Here is a 21,266-nt window from a genome sequence, read left to right as displayed (position 1 = left end):
CGCAAAATTTCAGATTGTGATCAACCTTGGAACAAGTCCTGGTCGGAAGCTACCGAAAAAAAAAAATAAAATAAATAAATAAAAATTAAAAAATAAAAAGAAACCGTCTCGAAATATCAAGAGTCAACCGGCATAGAAACCTCTAATGTAAGCCAATGCTCGAGAAACAAGCTTCGACGAGGAGCAATTTAATCAAATTTCGTCGATCCGGGTCGACAAATCCGTTTGATTCCTACTGGTGCTGGTTCGAAATTGCAGGGGTAGCTGAAGTCGGGACCTTGGCCCAATAACAAAGATACTCGCGATGGTGGATCGGTGAGACATCTACAAACTACACTCGCTGAGATCCTGGTGGGACTATAGGAGATTTCCGTTTCATTGTTGGTTTCATGGGAATCCCTGAACCGCTGTGTGGTCGTCCATCCATGCTAATTTCACCGAGTCCCAAGTCGTCGCTACACGGTGCGAAATAACCTAAGACTTTTGTTAAAGATCAAATCCATTGGTTTTAACTGGTTTCGCTCAATATGGTACCCTGTGGAGTGAAGGCCACGAAACCTCCGTTCTAATTACATTGTAAAGCTATTGGCGAAAAGTACAAGAGAAAGAATAAAAAAATTTTTCAATAAAACACAGAGCATGTTCACACCAAAATATACCCACTTAGGCAGTATGAGGCGCAACTGCCATGGATCTAAAGCGAATCCGGAGTAGGATGTATACACAATTCCAAAGCCAAGGTTTGTGCCCCTAAGACTAGGTTCCAGTTTTTCAAATGTATAATGCAGGCAAATTCTATTCACGTGCTAGGAAGTATGTATAAATCTATTCACACCCAACAGATTGGTAAAATCACATCACTTTTTTAAGCAGTGTACTTGACGAGGGTTTGCAGAAGGCTGGCGATCCAGTTGAGCTTCTCCTCCGCGGTGCCGTCGGTGGGGATGGTGACGGTTGAAGCAGCAGAGCTGGGGGCAGAGGTGGCGGAAGGCTTAGCGCTGGTGGCGAAGCCGCTGGGGGCAGCGACGTTGTTGCCGGTGGTAGGGGTAGCAGTGACAGCGACACCAGTGGCAGTGGAGGAGGCAGTAGCAGCAGCGGTAGAGGCAGCGGAGGAGGCGCTGGAGGAAGAGCCAGAGGAAGAGCCAGAGCCAGAGCCGCTCATGGTGAAGTCAACGCAGGACTCGTAGGTCTGGTCGATGGACTCGGCAAACCAGTACCACTGGAGAACACAAGCACCAGCCTCAGAGCACTTACCACCGAGGTCGCTGGGGAGAGTGACGCTGAACTTCTTGTCGGTCTCCTTAACACCGGTCTCGGTCGAAGCGTAGACGTCCCAGGACTTGAGGGCCTCGCCGATGACGGTGTTGGAAGCGGTATCGACGACGGAGACGTTGGCAACACCGGTGTGAGGAGCACGGATGTCGACCGTGAAGTCGACGTTCTGGCCAGGGGTGTACTGGAAGACGTTGTCCTTGTTGTCGTCAAACTTGTAACCCTTGCAAAGCCAGGCGTCACACTTGGCGGCATCGAAGTCGTTCTGGCCATTGGCAACCTGCAGTTCACCCTGGACGTTGCCGTAGTTGTCGGCCTGCTGGTTGTTGTACATCTGCTGACCACAGGCCTCCTGGAAAGCAGTACCAGGCATACGGGGCTTGGGGGAGGTAACGAAACCGTGGCCGTGAGCCATGGAGACGAGGCCGGCAAGGGCAAGGATGGTACCAGTCTGCTTCATTTTGAACGGGGGTGTAATTGATTGAGTTTTGAATAAGATCGAAGAAAGAAGTTTATCAGAGAATGGATCGGTATACCAGTATACCTAATCAAATGAATGTAGAAAGAGAAAGAATGAGACGGTCACGGACCGGGTAGTATAAGAGAGTGTGTAAAGAAAGAAGAACAGAAGAAACCTGCGTGTTTGGAGAACGAGAGAAAGGACGAGACGAGTGTTCTCACCCATCTATATATACGGTCGGCTCATCTATCATGGCCGGCATGAAAGCTCCATCGGGAGTCCACCGTGAAACAACTCTAGACACTTCTCAAGGAGACGGTTATCTCCCGAAGCCCTTAGAATCAATTACCCCGAGACTCTCCACCGGAGAAGGGCGTTGAACCAGGCCATTGTCGCCAGGGCTTGGTAAGAAATCAATAGTTAGTGGAACTAGATTTCAGTGGGCTCATTAAAAGTGACAAGATACAAAGCGGCCAGTAGTTTCACCTTAATTGATCTAAAACATAATGGTGGCCGGTGGATATGCTTAGACCAGCTCCTGATGCTTGGCGCCTTGGTTAGGGTTTCAGCTTCATTAACCCGGCGGCTCCATCACATGTAGCCACGACTTTTCTCCGACGATTAGGATCCCATGGTGCTCTTGGGATAGCTTCTGATTGATCAGACCCGGATCCTGGGAGGAAAGACTTATCGCAATAGTCCAGCATTAGCATCCTCATATAGATTCGCCTCCTGCGCCCCACTTCCTGAGTCAGTCCTTGAGTCTCCATAATCATAAAGACGGCCAAGGGTCTTCGGAGTCGTATCTGAAATAAGGCAGAAGCCTCGTATGTACTTAAGTAGGAGACTATGAGTAGGGGCAAATGAGCCCACTATTTTAGTCGGAATGAGTTGCCGCTTGCGTTTTGGGTAAGAGCCGGGTGTTCATTAAGTGATCTGTGCGATATATGGCTCGATGAACTAGTATAGTCAAAACAAGCATCGGAGAGTCCTCGGCAGACAAGCACCTTTGTTGGTAATGAACAGGGTGCGGGTGCTCTGTTCGTGAGCGTTAGCATGCCAATACTATGTAGCTACCATATATGCCTTTTTTTCCGCGCTTACCTCTCTGCCAATCGCTGGCAACAAGCCTGATAACTTTGTGCTTTATTATGAATTTTGAACAAAGCCTGGACGAAATTTTTTTTTTGCCACAGGGAATAGGTACATTGTCTCGTCTAAGCTGGTGCATTCTATGTGGCGCAGACCAGGCGTCAGTTATCTTCTCAGAGACGCAGCCAAGCCAACAACGTATACAAGTAATATTGCTCCGCGAAAAAGGTATCACATCGACCAAAAAACAGATATAACTACATTAAAGCATTAGGAAAGGCGTTTAATCGTGCGGTACAGACGCATAAAGGGGGCTGGCAAACAAGAAACATAATATAAAAGGAGAAATGCTCAACACTCCACTAAGCGTCACGCGCGCTGTATAGGTCGCTGATACGGATCATACCACGAGTCGTTCGCTGTCCCTTCCATCCGTCCGTCTGATGGGCCGGTAGCAGTAGTGCTGAAGTTATCGGCGAACGGGTTCTGCACCTGAAAATCCTCCGATCGGTACTCCGACCGGCTCATACCATTGTTAGTCGGGGGCGAAATGCTGCTGGGGCTTGATGTCGCCAGGGGCGTTGCTGGTGGTATAGAGGGGTTGTGCGTATCCCGCGGAGGCACCGGTGGGGGGATAGCACTAGAAGCCCTCGATGGCGTGGTATCGGACGACGAGGGTGACTGGCTATCCGATTGTCCTAAAGCTCGACGCGCGTTAAGAAGAGCACGTTGGTGCCTAGATAGCGATGTGGAAAGCTCATCATTTGCTTCAATCAAGGTGAGGAGAGTATCCTCGTCCGGTGAAGGGTTCGTCGAGTGAATGTAGTGTTGGATAGTTTGTGATGCCGACCGACATCGGCCAGAGAACTCTTTAATGAGCTCGTTCTCCGCCATCTCTGCGGGGGGCGTCGACTGAACGAACTGCACGAGCAGTTTTGCCGATGTCTTGGCTTCAGTGATACGAGCCGCGAGTTCATCCGGGGGTGGCAAGGCTCCGGCCTGGCGCGGGCCAAAATAATCCGGACGAGGTTGTTGTGGTTGCGGTGAGGTCTGGGATGAAACCTGGGACCTCCAAGTACTCTAACGAAGACACTGTTAGCGCTGTCGCATCAAGGTACACACCAGGCATCGCATGTGTACATACTCCACTATTAGTCCTCTTGAGCTTGGTCTTCTCCCTTGTCCACATCTGCAGAAGTGGCGCAAGATCCTCGTCCCATCCACGCTGCATCTCTAAAGCATCCAGAGTCTGCCGAAGGAAGCCTTGCACATTCGAATCCCTCGTCTGGCGCAGGAGGTCTTTCACAGTAGCAACGAATTTGGCATCAATGTTCCGTGTGAAAGTATGGCCAGGGTTATCGACGAGTATGCGGATCAGCATGATCGCATTATACTGTACGTTGGCCGGCGTTGACGCTGGGTCAGACAACAACTTGCGAATGCGATGCGCAGCTTCCCTGGCGGCATTGGGGCTAGACTCCGCACTTTCGACAATAGCGGGCAGATGGACGAACTCGTTTCCTTGCTGTACGAATATTTTCTCATCAGTTATTGTTCGAGTCAATATGGTCGGATTGGAAGCGAAGTCGATGCACGGAGGGGGAAGGAACGTACGGTATTGCTCGGAACTGCCTCGCAAAAGGCAGTCTAGAACATCAACACAAATTAGTCTAACTTTCTAACTTTCCCAGTGGCAACGCGACAAGGGGCATGGGATTCGAAAACGGACCACTTCTCTCAGGATAATACCCTCGGGAGAATCCTCAGCGTATGATGATGGACCTTCCGGTGCTGAACCTATTCTAATGAGTAACCGATTGGACGTTGCGGGATGAGTCGCGATACATACCGGACCGCTTGCTAAAGGAGGTCAGGATGCGCTTCATGATTGTAAACCAAACCACCCGAGGCCGTGGAGATGACGATACAATAGAAGAGGAACAAAACAGAAGCAAAGCCCCCAAACACTGACACGGCAAGGAAAGTAAGAAAAACAGAAAGTTAAGCACGAGGGTCTGTCTGATGGGGTAGCGTCGATAGATAAAACAGGAGGTCTACTAGTCTAGTGTAGGCTTAGTGTTGGTTCTTAGACCAAACTGAAGGCAGAAACCCCGGTCATCACTCTGGTTGTCACCTAGACAAAAATGTGGCAATCTGTTGTGTTTGGTGACACGCAAGCACTGGTCTGTCCACTTGGGACGATCCATAGGTAACGGTCATGGCATAGGTTACTCGGTTGAGGTTGTGCGGAGGTTCTCCATTTGTTGATGCCTGGGACTGGAGGACGATCCCGCAGCTGCGTCATTCCGCCAACGGGCTCCTACGTATGCATATCGACTTTAAAGATCTTACACCAGTCACCCTCCTCATCACTGCACCCATGATAGATGGAATCCATTCATCGATGCCGACGATCTCGGAGCCGTACCGAATAATCATTATCTTGAGGTCCTGTGGCTGACAAGGCATTGCATCGCCACTCTTGGCTTCAATCAGGCATCACTCAAAATATATATACTTTTTGTACGGAGTACCGCAAACTAATCACCACCACCAATTGGAAATTCCTGAGTGGAGAATATCATTGCACGAAGGGAAAAGAGGCTTCTTGGCTACACCTTCTGACGACTACGTAGTATCATGTCTCGTATATTGCAGACGCTCGTCCATAAATCAACTAGACTACGGAAGTCCTCATTACGGTCTAACTTACGTATTCAGCACCCGACGGTTAAACATGGACGCATGTATGACTTTTCTAGTACAAGCAAGATCATCGGCATTTCTCCCGAACCTCATTAATATAGATTTCCGTATCCCATTCGTGAAACAAAGCTCAACAGTATCCTGAAGTATGAGAATAAAATGTCCGATCCAGCCTGTACCTAGCCAAGCATCCAATTATTGCATGGCACCATGGGTTGTCTGCAAAGCCAGGGGACTATTGAAACAAATGATCCCTTCCCCCCGAGAAATCACATAGTGATCGTGAGATATTCGGGATATGATCAACGCTTAAGGAGATATTCATGACAAGAGGGAAGAACTGATGCTTCCACCCATAGATTTCGAAGGGTTGTTCAGTTTGTAGAAATTTCTTTTGTATTCCTTCCGTAAAAAGGTATTTGTTCCGTACAACAGAAAACTCCGGCTTTCCCATTCATTTTCCGACTACCTCACCCCCGACACCCATGAACCGCTTATGCCTGGATGGCACGGCGGACCTGGAGGCCACGCTGACGAGAGGAGAGGTGAGCCTCCTTGGCAACGGGACCCTTCTGGACAACCTCCTCACCCTCAGTAAGGATAAGCTCGATGTGGCAAGGGTTGGTCATGTAGGGGTTGATCTAGGCCTCGAGTCAGCAAAAGATATCAACCGAGAATATGGTGGGAAACATACACGACCGTGAGCACGGTAGGTGCGTCTGCGGCCCTTGGGGGCCTGGTTGACCTGGATGTGCTTGACAACAAGGTTGCCAGTGTCAAGACCCTTGGTGTCGGCGTTGGCCTCAGCGTTCTTCAGGAGGTCGATGAGGAACTTGGCGGACTTCTCGGGCCAGCGAGCCTTGCTGACACCGAACTGCTTGCCTGTAGAACTCTGTTAGCGCAAGTCCTGTGTATGTCTCTCGCCAAACGTCACGGCCCGTTTCCCAACACACGCCACCCGAGCCACTCCAACAGTCAAGATTCCTCCTCTTTTGCTCCATATCTTCTTGCACATATCCAATCATTCCATAAACCATCCCGGACCATAATCCACCTCATGTAAAGAAAATAAGAGCCACTCACCCTGAGCGCAACGGCCGGTGCTGCCAGCGAACCTCCGCATGGGGACAGCCTCGAGCTTGTTGGTGACGTTGTCAAGGAAAGTAAGAGCACGCTGGAGCTTCATGCCGTTGATGGCCTGAGCGGTCTCACGGGTGTTCTTGAAGCTGACGCGCAGGTAAGAGCCCCGGGCGCGGGCGCTCTTAGCGGCCGGAATCTCCTGAGCAGCGTAACGGACCTGAAAGACGAAAAAAATCCTGCATCAGCAAAGCCATATTCCTCTATCTCGAAACGCAATTGATGGTGGCTGGAGTGGGTGTGGTGATGGCAGAGTCGAAATATCGGGATAGGCCACAGAGCCTAATCTTGGGATTGACAGGATCGAACATGTTCGGTGCAAAGATGTCTCTTCCACTGGTGATTTTTCTCCGTTCTCTTCTTTCCCTCCCGATCAATCGAATTCAAAAACTTCAAATAAAGCACTCACCATCTTGATGTGGTTGCCGAGCGGGGTGGTCCTCGATGTCGGGTGAGAAGTTTTGTCGCTTTTCTTTCGGTCGGCCGCTGGAACTTCGAGATCGCAAGTCTCGTTGTGGTGCGCTTTTTCGCTCTTGGCATTTCCTAGGGTTAACCCTTTAGCGAGCTCAAAGCGGACTAGGGCCGTTGGTAAGAAAAGGCCACACCGCCCGGCAGTACCATTCACGACGGACAGGGCTGCAGACCAAGTCTCGGCCTTCCGCAGACTGATTGACTTAAGACACATCATCTTTAATGAAGCTACCGAGCACTCATTTCTAGCTCAGGGAGACTGTGCTAGATTTTGACAGCTTGAATTGATCGTGGCATGACTCTTTAACAATTTATTCTATCAATTATATCTAATCTAATCTCCAACCTACATCTAGAACATATTCTTCTGCTCAGGGACTAACGTGATCATCTTTCCCTTCTCTACCGCCGAGCGCAAGTTGTTCAACACCAACAACTCCATATCCTTCTGTGTCTCATATGTCATGGTTCCAATGTGTGGCAACAACATCACCTTGGGGTTATTCACCAAACCCTGCTCTACAACCGGCTCATTCTCATAGACGTCCAAACCGGCGGACAGGACCTACCCAACATTAGATATCATTAACACATGGAAATAGCAAACGCTCAACTCACCTTTCCGGAATCCAAAGCAGCGACCAGCGCCTTTTCATCAATCAGCGCACCACGAGCGGTATTAACAATGACAATACCGTCCTTCATCTTCTGGAATTCCTTCTCGCCAATGATATGACGGGTAGAGGCATTAAGAGCGAGGTTCAGACTAAGGACATCTGAGCTAGCCAGCAATTCATCAAACGACACGTATGTAGCGTCTCCCTCGAGCTCAGGCGACAGTCGGGACCGGTTGTGGTACTGGATTCTCATTCCGAAGGCCTTTGCGCGGTTGGCCATTTCCTGAGACAAGTCAGTTCATCATCTGGCGTAAGGAAAGCTTTGGTTCTTACCCTGCCAATTCCCCCCATCCCGAGGATGCCTAGCACCTTACCCTGGGGATCACGACCCAATGTAGTTTGGCCCTGCCATTGACCTGTGATCCGACTGTCAGCTACTTCACAGTTTCCCAATTCCTTTTACCTGGAGTAGGAACTCACCCGCCCGGAGAGCAGACAACGGCACGTAGGCCTGTCGCAAGGCACCGATCATCAAAAAGATGCCCACATCAGCTGTAGCATGGTTAACAGCGACAGGCGTGCTGGAAACGGCGATTCCTGCATCGATTATTAACTCGTCAATCCTTCACTTATCCGTAGAAGGTAAGGTTATACATACCCTTGTCTGTGCACCCCTTGATATCAATGTTGTCGTACCCGGCACCATTATGACAAATATACTTCAACGACTTGGGGAGAACAGCAAGTAACTCTGCATTGAAGGGACCCGTAAACTACGCGCGACTTAGCATGCACTTGCGCTCTGAAATTAAACCATCACTATACCTTCGTAGAAGTATTCGAGCGATAAATAACCAGAACATCATTATATTGACCCTCCTTGCAGTTGCGGATAAAGTCCTCTCTAGTACCGCTGGGGAATTCCTACATAATAATCCATCTAAATCAGCTGAATTCAAATCATACTTCCCACTGGATAAATCATACCTTGAGCGTCAGAATGGACGACAGCTCTTCCCACTCCTTGCGGGCATGAGTGATTTCGCCGATCAGCAGTGCGGTAGGCATGATGTCAGAGTTGGAGCAAACGTGGGGTTTTGGTTTCTTGGACTGTAGAAGTAGAAGGGGTATACGGAGAGGAAGAAGGGAAAAATGTGGAAGAAGAAGAAAAGTAGACAGGAGGAGGAGAAATTCCAATTACTGATCTTTTAAGAATATTCCAGTCAATAATTATGTTTCACTGAGGGATTGATTGATTGATTGTTGCCCCCCAATTCCGGTTGGCGTGGGGTGGCCCATTTTCTGTATGTATTACCGTTATCATATCGGTATGCATGGGATGTATTGGGGTACATGTAGGTGCACGTTCATAGTAGGGTTTCCCACTATATGCATGGCAGAGTAACTCTATGAATGACTTTGAGTGCTACTTGGGGTTCATGAGAAAGTATCTACATCTGGTTTTGGCTGAATCTCAAGTGCTACGTGAAACTCGTCGGAAATCCTCAAAATATACAGCCTGTATTACACGTCAAGATCATAACGTATCCCATGATTGCCCGTCGGTTATTGACAACCCGGTTCAATAACCGACGCGGAGGAAATCCGTTCAACCCCACGTTGGGGCGGAGTCAATGGCCGACAAGAAAGTCATGCAGTGCATATAATAGCATTGTCATAATGGCGGGCATTCGCTCAACTCCATTTCTAATTCCAATACACCGAAAACACAAAAATGGCTACCGTCACTGATACCGGTGCCTGCCAGGCACTTGTCCTACACGGCGCAAAGGATCTCCGCATGGTATGATAACCCTCAAAACTTCAGCTAAGTAAAACTATGTCTAACATTCTCACTAGGGAACGAAGCCCGTTGCTGCCCCCACCGGCTCCGAAGTTCAAGTCGCCATCCGCGCTACTGGTCTCTGCGGATCAGACCTTCATTACTACAACCACGGCCGCAATGGCGACTTCGTCGTTCGCGAACCCTTCTGCCTGGGCCATGAGTCCTCCGGCGTCGTAACCGCCGTCGGACCGGAAGCCACCACTTTACAAGTTGGCGACCGGGTCGCGCTTGAAGTCGGCCTGCCCTGTCGCAAGTGTGTTCTCTGCAAACAAGGCCGCTACAACATCTGCCCCGAAATGAAGTTCCGGAGCAGTGCTAAAATCTTCCCCCATCTCGACGGCACCCTCATGGAACTCACCAACCACCCAGCTGAAATGTGCCACAAGCTCCCCGACTCAGTGTCCTTCGCCGGAGGCGCTCTTGTCGAGCCCCTGGCTGTCTGCCTACATGCCGTCCGCCGTTCGCACCCCCCATCCAAGGAGGAGGTGCAACTGGCCGAGTCACTGGGCGACCAGTCTGCTGCTTTGATCTTTGGCGCTGGCGCCATCGGTCTACTTCTGGCTGGTGCGCTTGCAACAGCTGAGAACTTCTCGAACATTGTCGTGGCTGATATCGACCCGGCACGCTTGGCCATCGCCGAGTCGCTTAACCTCGGTCTTAAGACTGCCCTCATTCCCAAGGCGGACCCTGCAAACCCGCCTCCGGCTAAGGATGCCCCTCACGCTGAGCAAACAGCCTATGCTTTACAAAATGCCCAGAGTGTTGCTGCTAAATTGAAGGATACTATCGGCCTGACCTCCGGTTTCTCTCGTATATATGAATGCACTGGTGTACCGGCCTGTGTGCAGGCAGGTATCTACGCCGCTGCTCCAGGTTCGGTTCTGGTGCAGATCGGTATGGGAAATCCCATTCAGACTCTTCCTGTGGGTGCGGCAGCTCTTCGGGAGGTCGATATTATCGGTGTTTTCCGGTATGATGGGCACGCGTACCCCGCTGCCATCGCATTGGTGGCAAGTGGCAAGTTCAACCGTGTTGAGGAGCTCGTTGTTACCCATCGGTTGCCGTTAGAACAGGGAGAGAGGGCGTTTGCATTGGCCGGAAAGGGTGTCGATGAATCTGGACGACCTGTCGTGAAGGTTGTCATTGAGAGTTAGGATCTTTTGGTCCCTTTTTTTCCTTGCAGTATATTTTGAATAATACCCGGGTTTGACTTGAAGGTTGGTGTGGTATTTGTGGGGATAGAAAACTTATGAGATACCATGAAGAAACGGTGTACAGTAGATGAAGTCCATCATGACAGAACTAGAGTGACGGTGTGGAGGAGCGTGTATGTATCGGCATCCTGGTGATGTTAGGCAAAAAAATTCATTGGTTAACATACAATAGAGGTACACGACTTGACACGTAGAGGGTATGAATTCTGCAAAATATAGCTTTCAATCAAATTATGGATAATCATAGTCATGTCGTAACATGGTGTATGGTAGAACAATATATATACTATTTCAGCCCTCCCCCAAGCAACAGACTTTGACCAGTCATATAACCGGTCGTCACAAGCATAGTCACCACGTTGGCGACTTCATCCGGAAGGCCCAGTCGGCCCAAAGGAATCCCAGCGGCAACCTCAGGGATGGCCGAAGCGCTGGGGATCATACCGGTTTCACCAATCATGGCAGGCGCAACATCGTTGACGCTGATGTTATATTCAGCTAGCCTCGTGGAAAGATTCTTCATCATTCCGGTTAGTCCCCCTTTCGAAGCGGCGTAGTCTGTGCGCAAGTTAGTGAACGTGGGCAACATCGTTTTGACTAAGAGTGATAGCATACGACATCCATTGATTCCACCTCCCTGGCCGGCAATCGAGGACATGAACACTATCCGACCCCATCGCTGACTCTTCATGTGCTCCACCACGCCCTTCGCCAGAATAAACGAAGCACGTAGGTTCACATTGATGGTGTAATCGAATTCCTCGAGGGAAATGTCCCAAACCTGTGGGATTCGCTTGCCATATCCAGCATTGGAGACCAAGATGTCCGGCCGCTTGCCATGTTGCTGGTCGATCTCCTCAAACATATGCTGAATTTCGTCCGCCGAAGACACGTCCACCTTATGAATTGAAATCCTGAGACTGTAACTGTCTGAGTGTTTGGATTTGAGCTCCTCGGCCAGAGAAGATGTCGAAGACACATTCGTGGAATACGTCAAGGCAAGATGGACGCCTTTCGCAGCCAGCTGACGAGCACAAGCTGCCCCAATCCTGAGCGATACTGAGTTAGACCGGTTATGGTTCTTAGTAAGTTGCTAAGTTCAGAGTACTTACCCTCCAGAGGCTCCAGTAATCAGGGCCAATCGGCCACTAATGTCATTTTGTTGCTCCATTGTGTTAATGATGTCCAAGTATATGTTGCCTTGTTTCCGGTACAAGTACGATAGGAAGAGATTATGCGGAGCTCCTTCGTCCGGCGCATAATATTCCAGCGGGTCGGAGAATAGTCCGAGTGAGGGACGGACACATCGCGATCGGCTTCTGGTCAGAACCCCACATCCTCATCAGCCCCGCACCAGTAACGTGGGGGACAAACAACACCGGAACAATGACAGTACGTTCCCTTTTGGTTCCATTTCAAACCTCTACTTGGATGGCTCGCTCGTTCTCAATAATAGAAAGATAACTTTCTGTTCCAGTCCCGAATAACCATGACTTAGACAACTAGAACAGGAGATTGGTCATATCTCCAGGCCAATTCGGCTGCCATGCTTGGGAACGGTCCTGGCCTGTCTGATACGGGTCGGGGTTCTGGAACGAATCAAACGCCAATGTGTTCGCTCCGGGTAATTGGTCTCCCGAGACGTAGTCCCCAACAGCTTCAAGATCCAACCACGAGAAATCGTTCGCAGGGCTGAATTGCATATAATTACTTTGCTCAGGCAAGCGATGGGGTATAGTGCTACTCTGCACCTGGAAATCACTGCTCTGATGTGTTCCAGCCGGAGAGGCAATTGTCGCAGCCTTAGGCCTCCACAGGAGTTCCAGAAGCCGGGAATAACGTGAGCCGATATCATCCGGTCCAGCACTTGCTCGTTTCAGTACGTCGGTTGTTCGTGTGACAAGATCGCGCACTTTTGTTTCCTCGCCATTTGGCATTACTCCAAAAGATCGAGCCTTGAACTCGAATTAGCCCTGAGACAAGTTTTTCAAGCGGAAGCAAAACAACTGTACCTTATAAAGAAAAACAGCTGCATAAATTCCGTACAGATAAAACCTGAGAGGCATAAAGTGAAGATGCTTCTCTGGATGCACCAGGTCAACAAGAATTGTCAAGTAAGCCTTAGCGGCATCCACAGATTCATAGATAAACCTGGCATCTTGCATCGATGCCACATCGTTGAATGTTGATCTCAGATGTTCTCTTTGTGACTGGTCGTTCTTTAACTTCGACACCATTGATTGGGATATTGCAGCCTGGAATGCAAACGCATTAGTGTACAGCCTTAAATATTCATATGAAAGTTGTAAAGTAGCTTGAATGGGCGTAGAACCTGCAACTTGTCAGTGATGGTTAGTTCACATCGGGCCAGGGAAATCCCTCAACTTACAGGGTAATGAGCCCCAGAGCGACTTCCACCGCAAAATCGCGAGACGAAAATCATCCACATATTTGACATAGTCCCCCATAAGCATCATTTGGTTGCTTGTCCGCATACCAGAGTAAAGAACGTCATGTACATTGCCGTAAAGTTGTGTCAAGTCTAAGGTCGCCTGGAAGATTCTCGCGTAATCCTCATCTCCATCTTTGATAGGTTGTAAAGAAGGGAAATCCTGACTGACGAGGCCTGTCATTGGGCCAGGTCCACGAGACCAAAATGCCCGTCCGATACGGACAGATATTAACCGGTCTGAAATGTAGCAGCTGGTCCATGCTAGCCTTCTACGGGCTTCCGTCTCTGTATCCCCTGAGGGATCACCTCGGAAGGAGGTCCGGTCCAAGCCTAGGAAATAACCTGACCGCAAGGCTAGACCAACATGCATCCATGCGGCTCGATCCTCCTCACCACGACCAACGCGCTCGATGCGCGGACGAAGACCCTGTGGTTCCCATTCGGCAAGTAGGAGAAGGGCCTCCACGGCCTCTACATCACAATCGGCACCAGCAGCTATTCCCGAGATCAATTCGTGCATATATTTTGAGCAGTATTCATGGATCTCCGGTCGTTCGACTAAATCCTTCGATGCGATTGTAAGTACCGCAGTGAGCAGATGTTTCTCGTTTGTAGCGAAGGAATCTAGCGCGCTGCGGTTAAAGTATTTCCGCGGCACCAAAGGGAGATACGGGTGAAAATTTTCGGCGTATCGAACAACTAACTGCCATACGGTGCCCGGGTCTAAGGAGCGTGATTGCACTAGTCTGTAAGCCTTAATCCCACTATTCGGTTGAAAGTCGGTTACAGTGCCGTTCTGCAGAGCACCAAAAGAGAAGGCGCTGTGGATTGTGCGCAGAGAATCAGTGTTCGTCTCAGGGGTAGGACCGTCATCGCCTCTTTTGGCAATGCCTGTGAGACACTGCCAAGCATCAGATGGATTCCTCGGGACCGATCCAATTGAAGCCGTATCTTCATCATCTACCGATACTGATGTCGCCGTTGTGGGATTAGGAGGCGCAAAAACAACCGGACCAGGGTATGAGGTATTTGTGGATTGGCGAATGTCTGAAGCGGTTGGGCTGATCGATTCGACAACAGATTCCCGTTGGCCTGGAAGGGTTGTATCTGGGGTGAAGTTCTTCATTTTGTTCTTGCGGATACGGCGCCCTCCACGGTTTGAGCTCCCCAAAATACATTCGCGACCATCTCGGAGACACCGCTGGCATGGCGGTACTCCAGGATTGCCGTTACTATCTCTGTGGCCATCAATTAGCTCATGAGAAGGGAATACCGATTAAATAAAGCTAGCGGCAAGAATTACAGCAACTTCTCAATGGGTGGACTTACAAATCGCATTTCGACTTTCGCTGCCTGCAATGCAAACAGGCTCTCGACACGCGCTTCATCAAATGGTCCGAGCGAGATTTCGGCCGCGTCGCCGGTGTGCTTTCCCGCTGCGAGGATTGCTCTTCTTGATCCATTTCTGCCCTTGATCTAAACAAAATCAAAAATGAAAATAAATTGTGGGACGAGGAGGATGGCGGAGAGAAAAATGTCCGACTCAAAATTAGAGGTAACACGTCAGAAGTGACATCTTCATGGACGCAGTGTTGGAGGCAGGTTTTGACAACGCGTCAAGACTCGTAAATAGAATCTGGCTGCTACTCCCAGTAAACCAAGCAAGAGGCCAATTGAAACAGGCTCAGGTTGAAATAAACTGTAGAATAGCGATTAGAAAATAGCTCCGTTGTTCTGGAGATCGACCGGTAAATTGTATTATCTTTGGGGTAATCTCGAAGGCGCTCGTGCTTTCCCCACACAAAGGGTTTTTCTGAATTGATAATCCGTATTATGCGGCATGTATGGAATAAAGCATACCCCCCCGACCCTGTATTCCAAATTGTTAAGTCAACAGTCAAGATTGATCGGGATGTGTTGCATGTATGGCTAACAGCCTGGAGTTAGTGACCCACGGTTAAAGCTACCTACCGTTGCGGGTGTTTCAATACTTGGTTTCATACATACATCATACATGCATACATCTGTATCATGGTTTGTACAGTTTTAAGTGTATAAGGAGCAATTAGTAACCCCTGATCAACTTCCTTCATAGACTAACCTGAGAAGGTTTGAAGTTATTTAGATGAAGGTGATCATGAAATGCTTAATTTATCGTCTTCTCACTCACTCCCTTCATCAAGCAACCTGGAAGTTACTTCTATCTTCCCAATTTGGCAACGTATTATATAGGCTATAGCTGATGTGAGATTAGCAAGTAAACATAGGTGACCTGGTCTCTCTTGCAGAATCCCAGAAAGCAATGAATATCAGCCGATTCTTCTAGAGTCTTAGTGACCATGAGATAGCCCGCTATCTACTAGAGATCTATATAGCCCCTGTCGCTCATTGGGCTTTGGCTATGTGTCACCTTGTCTTTGACCGTAGAATACGCCGGAGTTTGATATTTTCAACGGCAACTTTTGGTAAGTCAGCAGCTCTATTCTAGTGTCTTTCACTCAATGGATATATAATAGCTGATAGATGATTATTGCCACCACCGAAGCCTACCTTTAGTGTGTGATAGTAAACCACAACCTAGATCGAGTGTATCTAATGGTCCCGTGACGGTAATCATACATGGCACGTGCTTTATGGATGCTTGGCGAGGGTTGTTCAATTACCGACTGCGGGGAATCGGTGTTTGATCACCGAGCCGGCAATAGAAATATCCGTTTCAGGTAATGTCGCCCCGCACGTGGGGGGACATTTATTATGAATGGAAGAAATCAGCGCGATGACAATGACAAGATCAAGAGAAACTCTTTTATTATTTCCTGGGGACTATCCTGATTCATAACACTCGAAGAAGAGCGGGAGCTACAGTCGAAAAGCGAATCTCAAAATTCACATCTTGGACTCTACTTGATACCACAGCAATCGCAATGTCGGCTTCACTCTTTTCGCTAAGCGGAAAGACCGCTATCGTTACAGGAGGAACGAGAGGAATTGGACAGGCAATGGCTTTTGCGCTTGCAGAGGCTGGCGCTGATATCGTACTGATTCAGGTACGTGCCCCTTGTGACTATTTGATGCCGTATGGCAGGCCACATTAGATATAGAATGTTGACCTATGAGCGATACTAGAGAGACGAATCCAACACTTCCACCCGTGATGAGATCATTAACCGCATTGGCCAGAAAGCCTGGATTCACGTAGCGGAGCTATCTAGTCGGGATGCAATTAAAGGGGTCATTCCGGCGTTAACTAGCCAAGGCCTGAAACCGGAGATTCTGCTGAACTGTGCCGGAATCCAGAGAAGGCATCCGAGCGAACAATTCCCAGATGAGGACTGGGATGAGGTGAGCCTAACCCTTTTCCCCACGGATCAGATGTTTTTGGTTCCTTCCCGCCGGATGAAAAAGCTAATGGCGGTTGCTGGTTACGTAGGTGATCCAAGTCAATCTGACATCAGTATTTACACTATGCCGTGAATTCGGCGCCTATCTGTTGGCGCGAGATGCATCTGAGTTCCCGACTGGTCGTCGCGGATCTATTATCAATGTTGCTTCCCTCCTGTCATTCCAGGGTGGCATCACTGTCCCTGCCTACGCAGCTTCCAAGGGAGGTATTTCCCAATTGACCAAGGCACTCTCGAACGAGTGGGTCGCCAAGGGCATTAACGTGAACGCTATCGCGCCCGGATACATCGCAACGGATATGAACACGGCTCTAATTAATGATTCGAATCGTAACGCAGGCATAATGGCTAGAATTCCGGCAGGGAGATGGGGCAGCCCCGACGACTTTAAGGGGGTGATTGTGTTTTTGGCTAGTCAGGCAAGCAGCTATGTCTCTGGAGAAGTCATCTGCGTTGACGGAGGTTGGATGGGACGGTAAACAAGCATGGCAGAGAAAGCTCCGTATAGAATAGGATTCACTTGTACATATTTTCGGAGCCCAAGTTCCGATTTTCTTCTTAATGACTGATAGGCCATGATTTTAACGTTCGAATCAAAAAAAGAATACCACTCCACCGTTCCTACACCCACTCATTAGTTTCGATTGATATAGCTTGTCAACCAGTTGTGTTGCCTTTTCCTTCTTTAGTCATGCCACGTTTTTAGCCATGTTCTGGATATATTGCTGGCATGAGCTAGACTCTGATTAATATTTTTTTCGATAAGTTCAGGTCCGAGCGCTTAGGGAAACTATTGAATTTCCAGTGCCCCTCGGAGTAAGTTAGCCTTATTTAGCCTTATACCGGCAAAGTCTTTAGGCAATGGAAATCGAGATATTAAGCCTGGGATGGGCCTTCAATTTCAACGGCATTCCTATTAGGTGAGAAAACTGTTTATTAATCGGGGCTGAATGGGAAAAATTCAACCCAAGTCGCCAAAGTGACCAAAGTGGAAAGCCCACCGTTGTTGAGAACAAAACCTGGGCAATAGCAGGGCAAAATAATATTACCCAATATAGGGAATAGATTAAAAAGTCTTGGGACCCGTGACCACCATGTGACTGTTGCCCACTCCGCCTACCAATAAAGACTGGATCGCGAATGCGACCATTGTCTCATTCTGAAGCACCCAAAACTGTCTTGCCAGTCTTGGTTTTACAGTAGCGAACTGCTTTTTCACGATGTGTACCCTGTCCACCTTCGCTATTTTCTACCTAACTTTTTCGGTGGGTCATCGATACTACCTACCGAGCAAGTTTTGGCCAATACGAAGCGCGGGTTCCCGTTGACTCTGCGAAGCTGAAACACACGCAATGCGCCTTCGTGATCAACTAGGTTCGAACACCTCACGGGAAGTGGCGAGACTCTTGGATCATAATAGCTGCAGGCCATGGAAGCAGTGGCTGGATGCCTTTAACCTACTCAGCGGCTATAGTCCACAGTTTATACTATCGGTCGGATCCTATCAGCAAGGGTCCGTGGGCCTACTAGAGGACCCCATTCCTCGATGGTGAATGGACCAATTCGGCAAGTCGAAACACCGATCCTCTTCTCATGGACTCCCTGCCGAAATAAGACCGCTTGACGCCTTCCTTAGCGCTGGGAAAAGAACCCTTCATAAGACCACGCCACTTTCGATTGCTAAAAAATTCAGAGGGCTAGTTATTGGTCCTTATTTACCAACCAGCACTATGCAAGCTCAGATCCGCAGTGGTCTCCGTGGTTGCCTTTTAAGGTGAAGATATTCCTAAATTGCAGCGCGGATCCTGATGTCAGGCAACTTTCTTTATCGGCTTCTAAACTCTACATTTCTTCTTTTTCGTCATTCTCTTCCCTATCGCTCGATTTTTTGACGGATTCAGCTGGCTCTGATCACATTTCAACACATTCTCTTGTTGTCTGCTGGTATTAACACTCTTTTAACACTCTTCTACGTATTAAAATTGCTGGCAAGTTGGTCAGGGGCTTTCCCCCCTTTATCGTCTCCACCAACTGTTCACACTGCCGACATTTGGTCCGTTCGTATCGTAGCTGAAGAGCTTTGTCTTAGTCAATAGACACCCGTTTGTTTCTCTTGCTCTTTTGAGACTTTTACTTAAAAGATCCGCTCTTTATTTGTCGTTTGACGCTGAGCGTCTTTTTGCCCCTTGCTGGACTCCTTGGTTTAGACTATGCATGTAGGAAGATGCGAGTAAGTACATTTCGAAGGCTGGATAGCTGCTGATGTCAACTGACTGTGCCTTAGGTTTGAAGTCACTGGAGAATCCAAATATCTTTTGTCCAACTGAGATACAATTTACTCTTGAAAGGAACGTGTCTTTCAATTGCGGACAATCCAATTGTTGGAACAAACACTGAAAGCGATAGCCTGGTAACACCCGCGACGCATCATCAATAGAAGAACATTGTTGCATTCAATCAGCGAATGGCAGCTGCATTCCACTTGTTCCTCCGCAATCCAACATTCTTTATCACGTCATATTCCATCCGAGGGGTCGACAAGATTAGACTCGGCCTTTCACCATCGGCAATCCTTTATCACCCCTTGATTCACGCTCGTTTTCTCTGAACTCATTATAGTATCCCAACGTCAACGATCAGACTTCACTCTTGGCCATAGGGAGCCCGAACTTTCGATGGATGATCTTCGTCGGCACATCATCCCGCGAGGCTATGGGACCAATGCCACGTACGTCTACGAGTTCTCACGAGGGCTAGGTGGTGTAAATGTCCCCCGAGATGTCATTATCACGCGTATTATCTACGTCTCCGTCCTCGCCATCGCGTTTGTTGTCTTCTGCGGTCGGATTGCCCAAATAAGCCATGCTTACCTCCGCCATATCACCTCGTTGAACTCGACCAAAAGGCAACAGACATACTGGAGTATCGAAGAGTCCGACACATGGACGAACATCAAGAAACATCTGCTATATTCGCCTCTCGGCAGAAAAAGACACAATCGAGAAATACAACTTTCTTCCGCCATAAACGTGGGCACCTTGCCGTCCAGGTTCCAAACGATCTTGATCTTACTGTATGTTGCAAGTCAAGTCGCTTATTGCACTATACTCGACTACCGCGTGAATGAGAAAAAGGCTCTTGTCGCTGAGCTTCGCGGGCGATCAGGAACGTTGGCTGTTCTAAATATGGTCCCACTTTTCCTCCTTGCAGGTCGTAATAACCCACTGATTGCAATCCTGCACATAAGTTTCGACACGTACAATTGTCTTCACCGATGGCTCGGCCGCATTGTTGTGATTGAAAGTGTGGTGCACACAATAGCTTGGGCAGTCAATGCAGTCGATGAAGTAAGTGTCTCAGACATGCTAAAGCGCCTATGTGATACGCCTTTCTTCACTTGGGGGTTGGTTGGAACTGTTGCACTGGTCTTCCTCTCGCTTCACTCACCTTCACCGGTCCGACATGCTTTCTATGAAACCTTCTTGCATCTCCACCAGCTTGCTGCCTTGTTAGCTTATGTTGGTGTGTGGCTTCACCTGGATCTCGATGGCTTACCTCAGAAACCCTGGGCCATAGCAATTGCCGCCATTTGGATTTTCGATCGGGCAGCTAGATTTTCCAGACTGTTGTACCTTAACATCTCGCCCAGGAAAGGGGCCACCAAACTTGTTGTCCAGGCTCTCCCTGGTGAGGCCTGCAAGGTGACGTTTCACTTGCCCAAGCACGTTCACATTAACCCCGGAAGCCACGTGTATACTTACATCCCAAGCGTCTCCTTGTGGATGTCCCATCCGTTCTCGGTTGCTTGGGTTGACCCCTGCAGCTCTGTAACAAATGCAGCAGAACCGGAAAAGTTCGCCAAAAGCCCAATCTCCACCGGAAGCATGAGTCCATCGCTCCTTGAGAAACAACCGGTGGTTGATTTGGACGACTATATGAGAGAAAGCCAAGAGCCAACATCTGTCTCTCTGATAGTAAGTGCTCGCCAAGGTATGACGAGAAAGCTATACAACAAAGCCCTCATTGCGCCCAATCAAATACTACACCTCTCAGGATACATCGAAGGACCGTACAGATCGCACGTCTCCAACATGGGCAGCTATGGTACCGCCGTACTCTTCTCTGCCGGCGCAGGTATCACCCACCATATGCTGTACGTCCGCGACCTGATCATCCGCGCATCCGAAGGCCGTGTAGCCACGCAAAAAGTCTACCTTATCTGGTCTGTGCGTAGCACAGAGCATCTCGCCTGGGTGCAAGAGTGGATGGATGAAATCCTCCGCCTCCCCGGTCGCCGTGACATCCTGACAATTAAGCTCTTCGTCTCAAAACCAAAGAGCAGCCGCGAGATCGTTTCACCCAGCGCCACCGTCCAAATGTTCCCGGGTCGGTGTCGTCCCCATGTCGTCCTGGATGAGGTCATCCCCAACCGCGTGGGAGCCACCATCGTTTCCGTTTGTGGACCAGGCGCATTCGCAGACGAGGTTCGTGCTGCTGCCCGAGATAACATCGGCAAGGGCGCGGTCGTGGATTTCGTCGAGGAGGCATTTACATGGTGACACCGTCTCGTCTACCTTACAACTGCTCTATATCAACAT

At 49.1% G+C, this 21,266-nt stretch overlaps 9 protein-coding genes across 9 annotated transcripts; 3 read left to right on the top strand and 6 right to left on the bottom strand.

Moving 5' to 3' along the window:
- Positions 1–789: 789 nt before the first annotated feature.
- BDV27DRAFT_7766 (lytic polysaccharide monooxygenase) lies at positions 790–2,170 on the bottom strand. The gene has a single exon (XM_032077565.1). The coding sequence runs from the start codon at positions 1,730–1,732 to the stop codon at positions 866–868; it is 867 nt and encodes a 288-aa protein (XP_031926420.1). The 5' UTR covers positions 1,733–2,170; the 3' UTR covers positions 790–865.
- Positions 2,171–3,078: 908 nt separating this feature from the next.
- Positions 3,079–4,834, bottom strand: BDV27DRAFT_7764 (VHS and GAT domain-containing protein). Its single transcript, XM_032077564.1, has 5 exons — positions 4,674–4,834; positions 4,554–4,621; positions 4,439–4,471; positions 3,969–4,349; positions 3,079–3,904 (listed from the first exon to the last, which is right to left on the bottom strand). The coding sequence occupies exons 1-5, from the start codon at positions 4,708–4,710 to the stop codon at positions 3,194–3,196; spliced, it is 1,230 nt and encodes a 409-aa protein (XP_031926419.1). The 5' UTR covers positions 4,711–4,834; the 3' UTR covers positions 3,079–3,193.
- A 597-nt stretch (positions 4,835–5,431) lies between these two features.
- On the bottom strand, positions 5,432–7,367 carry rpl17 (60S ribosomal uL22 domain-containing protein). The gene is made up of 4 exons (XM_032067343.1): positions 7,077–7,367; positions 6,614–6,827; positions 6,225–6,412; positions 5,432–6,171 (listed from the first exon to the last, which is right to left on the bottom strand). The coding sequence occupies exons 1-4, from the start codon at positions 7,353–7,355 to the stop codon at positions 6,025–6,027; spliced, it is 828 nt and encodes a 275-aa protein (XP_031926418.1). The 5' UTR covers positions 7,356–7,367; the 3' UTR covers positions 5,432–6,024.
- BDV27DRAFT_130034 (D-mandelate dehydrogenase-like dehydrogenase) lies at positions 7,367–8,946 on the bottom strand. The gene is made up of 7 exons (XM_032067342.1): positions 8,743–8,946; positions 8,581–8,679; positions 8,414–8,528; positions 8,236–8,352; positions 8,089–8,171; positions 7,757–8,038; positions 7,367–7,703 (listed from the first exon to the last, which is right to left on the bottom strand). The coding sequence occupies exons 1-7, from the start codon at positions 8,821–8,823 to the stop codon at positions 7,491–7,493; spliced, it is 990 nt and encodes a 329-aa protein (XP_031926417.1). The 5' UTR covers positions 8,824–8,946; the 3' UTR covers positions 7,367–7,490.
- A 544-nt stretch (positions 8,947–9,490) lies between these two features.
- BDV27DRAFT_146191 (NAD(P)-dependent alcohol dehydrogenase) lies at positions 9,491–10,755 on the top strand (the record flags this gene model as incomplete). The annotated part of the gene is made up of 2 exons (XM_032070532.1): positions 9,491–9,559; positions 9,616–10,755. The coding sequence occupies 2 exons, from the start codon at positions 9,491–9,493 to the stop codon at positions 10,753–10,755; spliced, it is 1,209 nt and encodes a 402-aa protein (XP_031926416.1).
- Positions 10,756–11,030: 275 nt separating this feature from the next.
- On the bottom strand, positions 11,031–12,201 carry BDV27DRAFT_7737 (SDR family NAD(P)-dependent oxidoreductase). The gene is made up of 3 exons (XM_032077558.1): positions 11,928–12,201; positions 11,431–11,864; positions 11,031–11,373 (listed from the first exon to the last, which is right to left on the bottom strand). Exons 1-3 carry the CDS (start codon positions 11,984–11,986, stop codon positions 11,102–11,104), a joined length of 765 nt encoding a protein of 254 aa, XP_031926415.1. The 5' UTR covers positions 11,987–12,201; the 3' UTR covers positions 11,031–11,101.
- A 107-nt stretch (positions 12,202–12,308) lies between these two features.
- On the bottom strand, positions 12,309–14,730 carry BDV27DRAFT_165489 (Zn(II)2Cys6 transcription factor; the record flags this gene model as incomplete). The annotated part of the gene is made up of 4 exons (XM_032073952.1): positions 12,309–12,770; positions 12,828–13,147; positions 13,205–14,499; positions 14,597–14,730. The coding sequence occupies 4 exons, from the start codon at positions 14,728–14,730 to the stop codon at positions 12,318–12,320; spliced, it is 2,202 nt and encodes a 733-aa protein (XP_031926414.1). The 3' UTR covers positions 12,309–12,317.
- Positions 14,731–16,087: 1,357 nt separating this feature from the next.
- On the top strand, positions 16,088–17,291 carry BDV27DRAFT_130028 (putative 2-deoxy-D-gluconate 3-dehydrogenase). The gene is made up of 3 exons (XM_032067341.1): positions 16,088–16,314; positions 16,394–16,609; positions 16,698–17,291. The coding sequence occupies exons 1-3, from the start codon at positions 16,192–16,194 to the stop codon at positions 17,145–17,147; spliced, it is 789 nt and encodes a 262-aa protein (XP_031926413.1). The 5' UTR covers positions 16,088–16,191; the 3' UTR covers positions 17,148–17,291.
- Positions 17,292–19,232: 1,941 nt separating this feature from the next.
- On the top strand, positions 19,233–21,243 carry BDV27DRAFT_7662 (ferric reductase family protein). The gene has a single exon (XM_032077533.1). The coding sequence runs from the start codon at positions 19,344–19,346 to the stop codon at positions 21,225–21,227; it is 1,884 nt and encodes a 627-aa protein (XP_031926412.1). The 5' UTR covers positions 19,233–19,343; the 3' UTR covers positions 21,228–21,243.
- Positions 21,244–21,266: the final 23 nt, after the last annotated feature.

Source organism: Aspergillus caelatus, assembly GCF_009193585.1.
Source record: "Aspergillus caelatus strain CBS 763.97 unplaced genomic scaffold BDV27scaffold_116, whole genome shotgun sequence".
NCBI classification, from domain to species: Eukaryota; Fungi; Ascomycota; class Eurotiomycetes; order Eurotiales; family Aspergillaceae; genus Aspergillus; species Aspergillus caelatus.
This window is presented reverse-complemented; position numbering and strand designations above follow the sequence as displayed.

Excerpts from the sequence above, each read along its gene's own strand:
- BDV27DRAFT_7766 (XM_032077565.1), bottom strand. The coding sequence starts at position 1,732 with ATGAAGCAGACTGGTACCATCCTTGCCCTTGCCGGCCTCGTCTCCATG.
- BDV27DRAFT_7764 (XM_032077564.1), bottom strand. The coding sequence starts at position 4,710 with ATGAAGCGCATCCTGACCTCCTTTAGCAAGCGGTCCG. Across the intron at positions 4,622-4,673 it reads CTCCTTTAGCAAGCGGTCCG|GTTCAGCACCGGAAGGTCCA; the intron begins GTATGTATCGCG and ends TCATTAGAATAG. Across the intron at positions 3,905-3,968 it reads TCAAGAGGACTAATAGTGGA|AGTACTTGGAGGTCCCAGGT; the intron begins GTATGTACACAT and ends TGTCTTCGTTAG.
- rpl17 (XM_032067343.1), bottom strand. The coding sequence starts at position 7,355 with ATGATGTGTCTTAAGTCAATCAGTCTGCGGAAGGCCGAGACTTGGTCT. Across the intron at positions 6,413-6,613 it reads CACCGGCCGTTGCGCTCAGG|GCAAGCAGTTCGGTGTCAGC; the intron begins GTGAGTGGCTCT and ends AGAGTTCTACAG. Across the intron at positions 6,172-6,224 it reads CCTACCGTGCTCACGGTCGT|ATCAACCCCTACATGACCAA; the intron begins GTATGTTTCCCA and ends CTCGAGGCCTAG.
- BDV27DRAFT_130034 (XM_032067342.1), bottom strand. The coding sequence starts at position 8,823 with ATGCCTACCGCACTGCTGATCGGCGAAATCACTCATGCCCGCAAGGAG. Across the intron at positions 8,680-8,742 it reads CGTCCATTCTGACGCTCAAG|GAATTCCCCAGCGGTACTAG; the intron begins GTATGATTTATC and ends ATTATTATGTAG. Across the intron at positions 7,704-7,756 it reads CTGCTTTGGATTCCGGAAAG|GTCCTGTCCGCCGGTTTGGA; the intron begins GTGAGTTGAGCG and ends AATGTTGGGTAG.
- BDV27DRAFT_7737 (XM_032077558.1), bottom strand. The coding sequence starts at position 11,986 with ATGGAGCAACAAAATGACATTAGTGGCCGATTGGCCCTGATTACTGGA. Across the intron at positions 11,865-11,927 it reads ATTACTGGAGCCTCTGGAGG|GATTGGGGCAGCTTGTGCTC; the intron begins GTAAGTACTCTG and ends AGTATCGCTCAG. Across the intron at positions 11,374-11,430 it reads AGGTGGAATCAATGGATGTC|ACTACGCCGCTTCGAAAGGG; the intron begins GTATGCTATCAC and ends ACTTGCGCACAG.
- BDV27DRAFT_130028 (XM_032067341.1), top strand. The coding sequence starts at position 16,192 with ATGTCGGCTTCACTCTTTTCGCTAAGCGGAAAGACCGCTATCGTTACA. Across the intron at positions 16,315-16,393 it reads CTGATATCGTACTGATTCAG|AGAGACGAATCCAACACTTC; the intron begins GTACGTGCCCCT and ends GAGCGATACTAG. Across the intron at positions 16,610-16,697 it reads CAGATGAGGACTGGGATGAG|GTGATCCAAGTCAATCTGAC; the intron begins GTGAGCCTAACC and ends CTGGTTACGTAG.
- BDV27DRAFT_7662 (XM_032077533.1), top strand. The coding sequence starts at position 19,344 with ATGGATGATCTTCGTCGGCACATCATCCCGCGAGGCTATGGGACCAAT.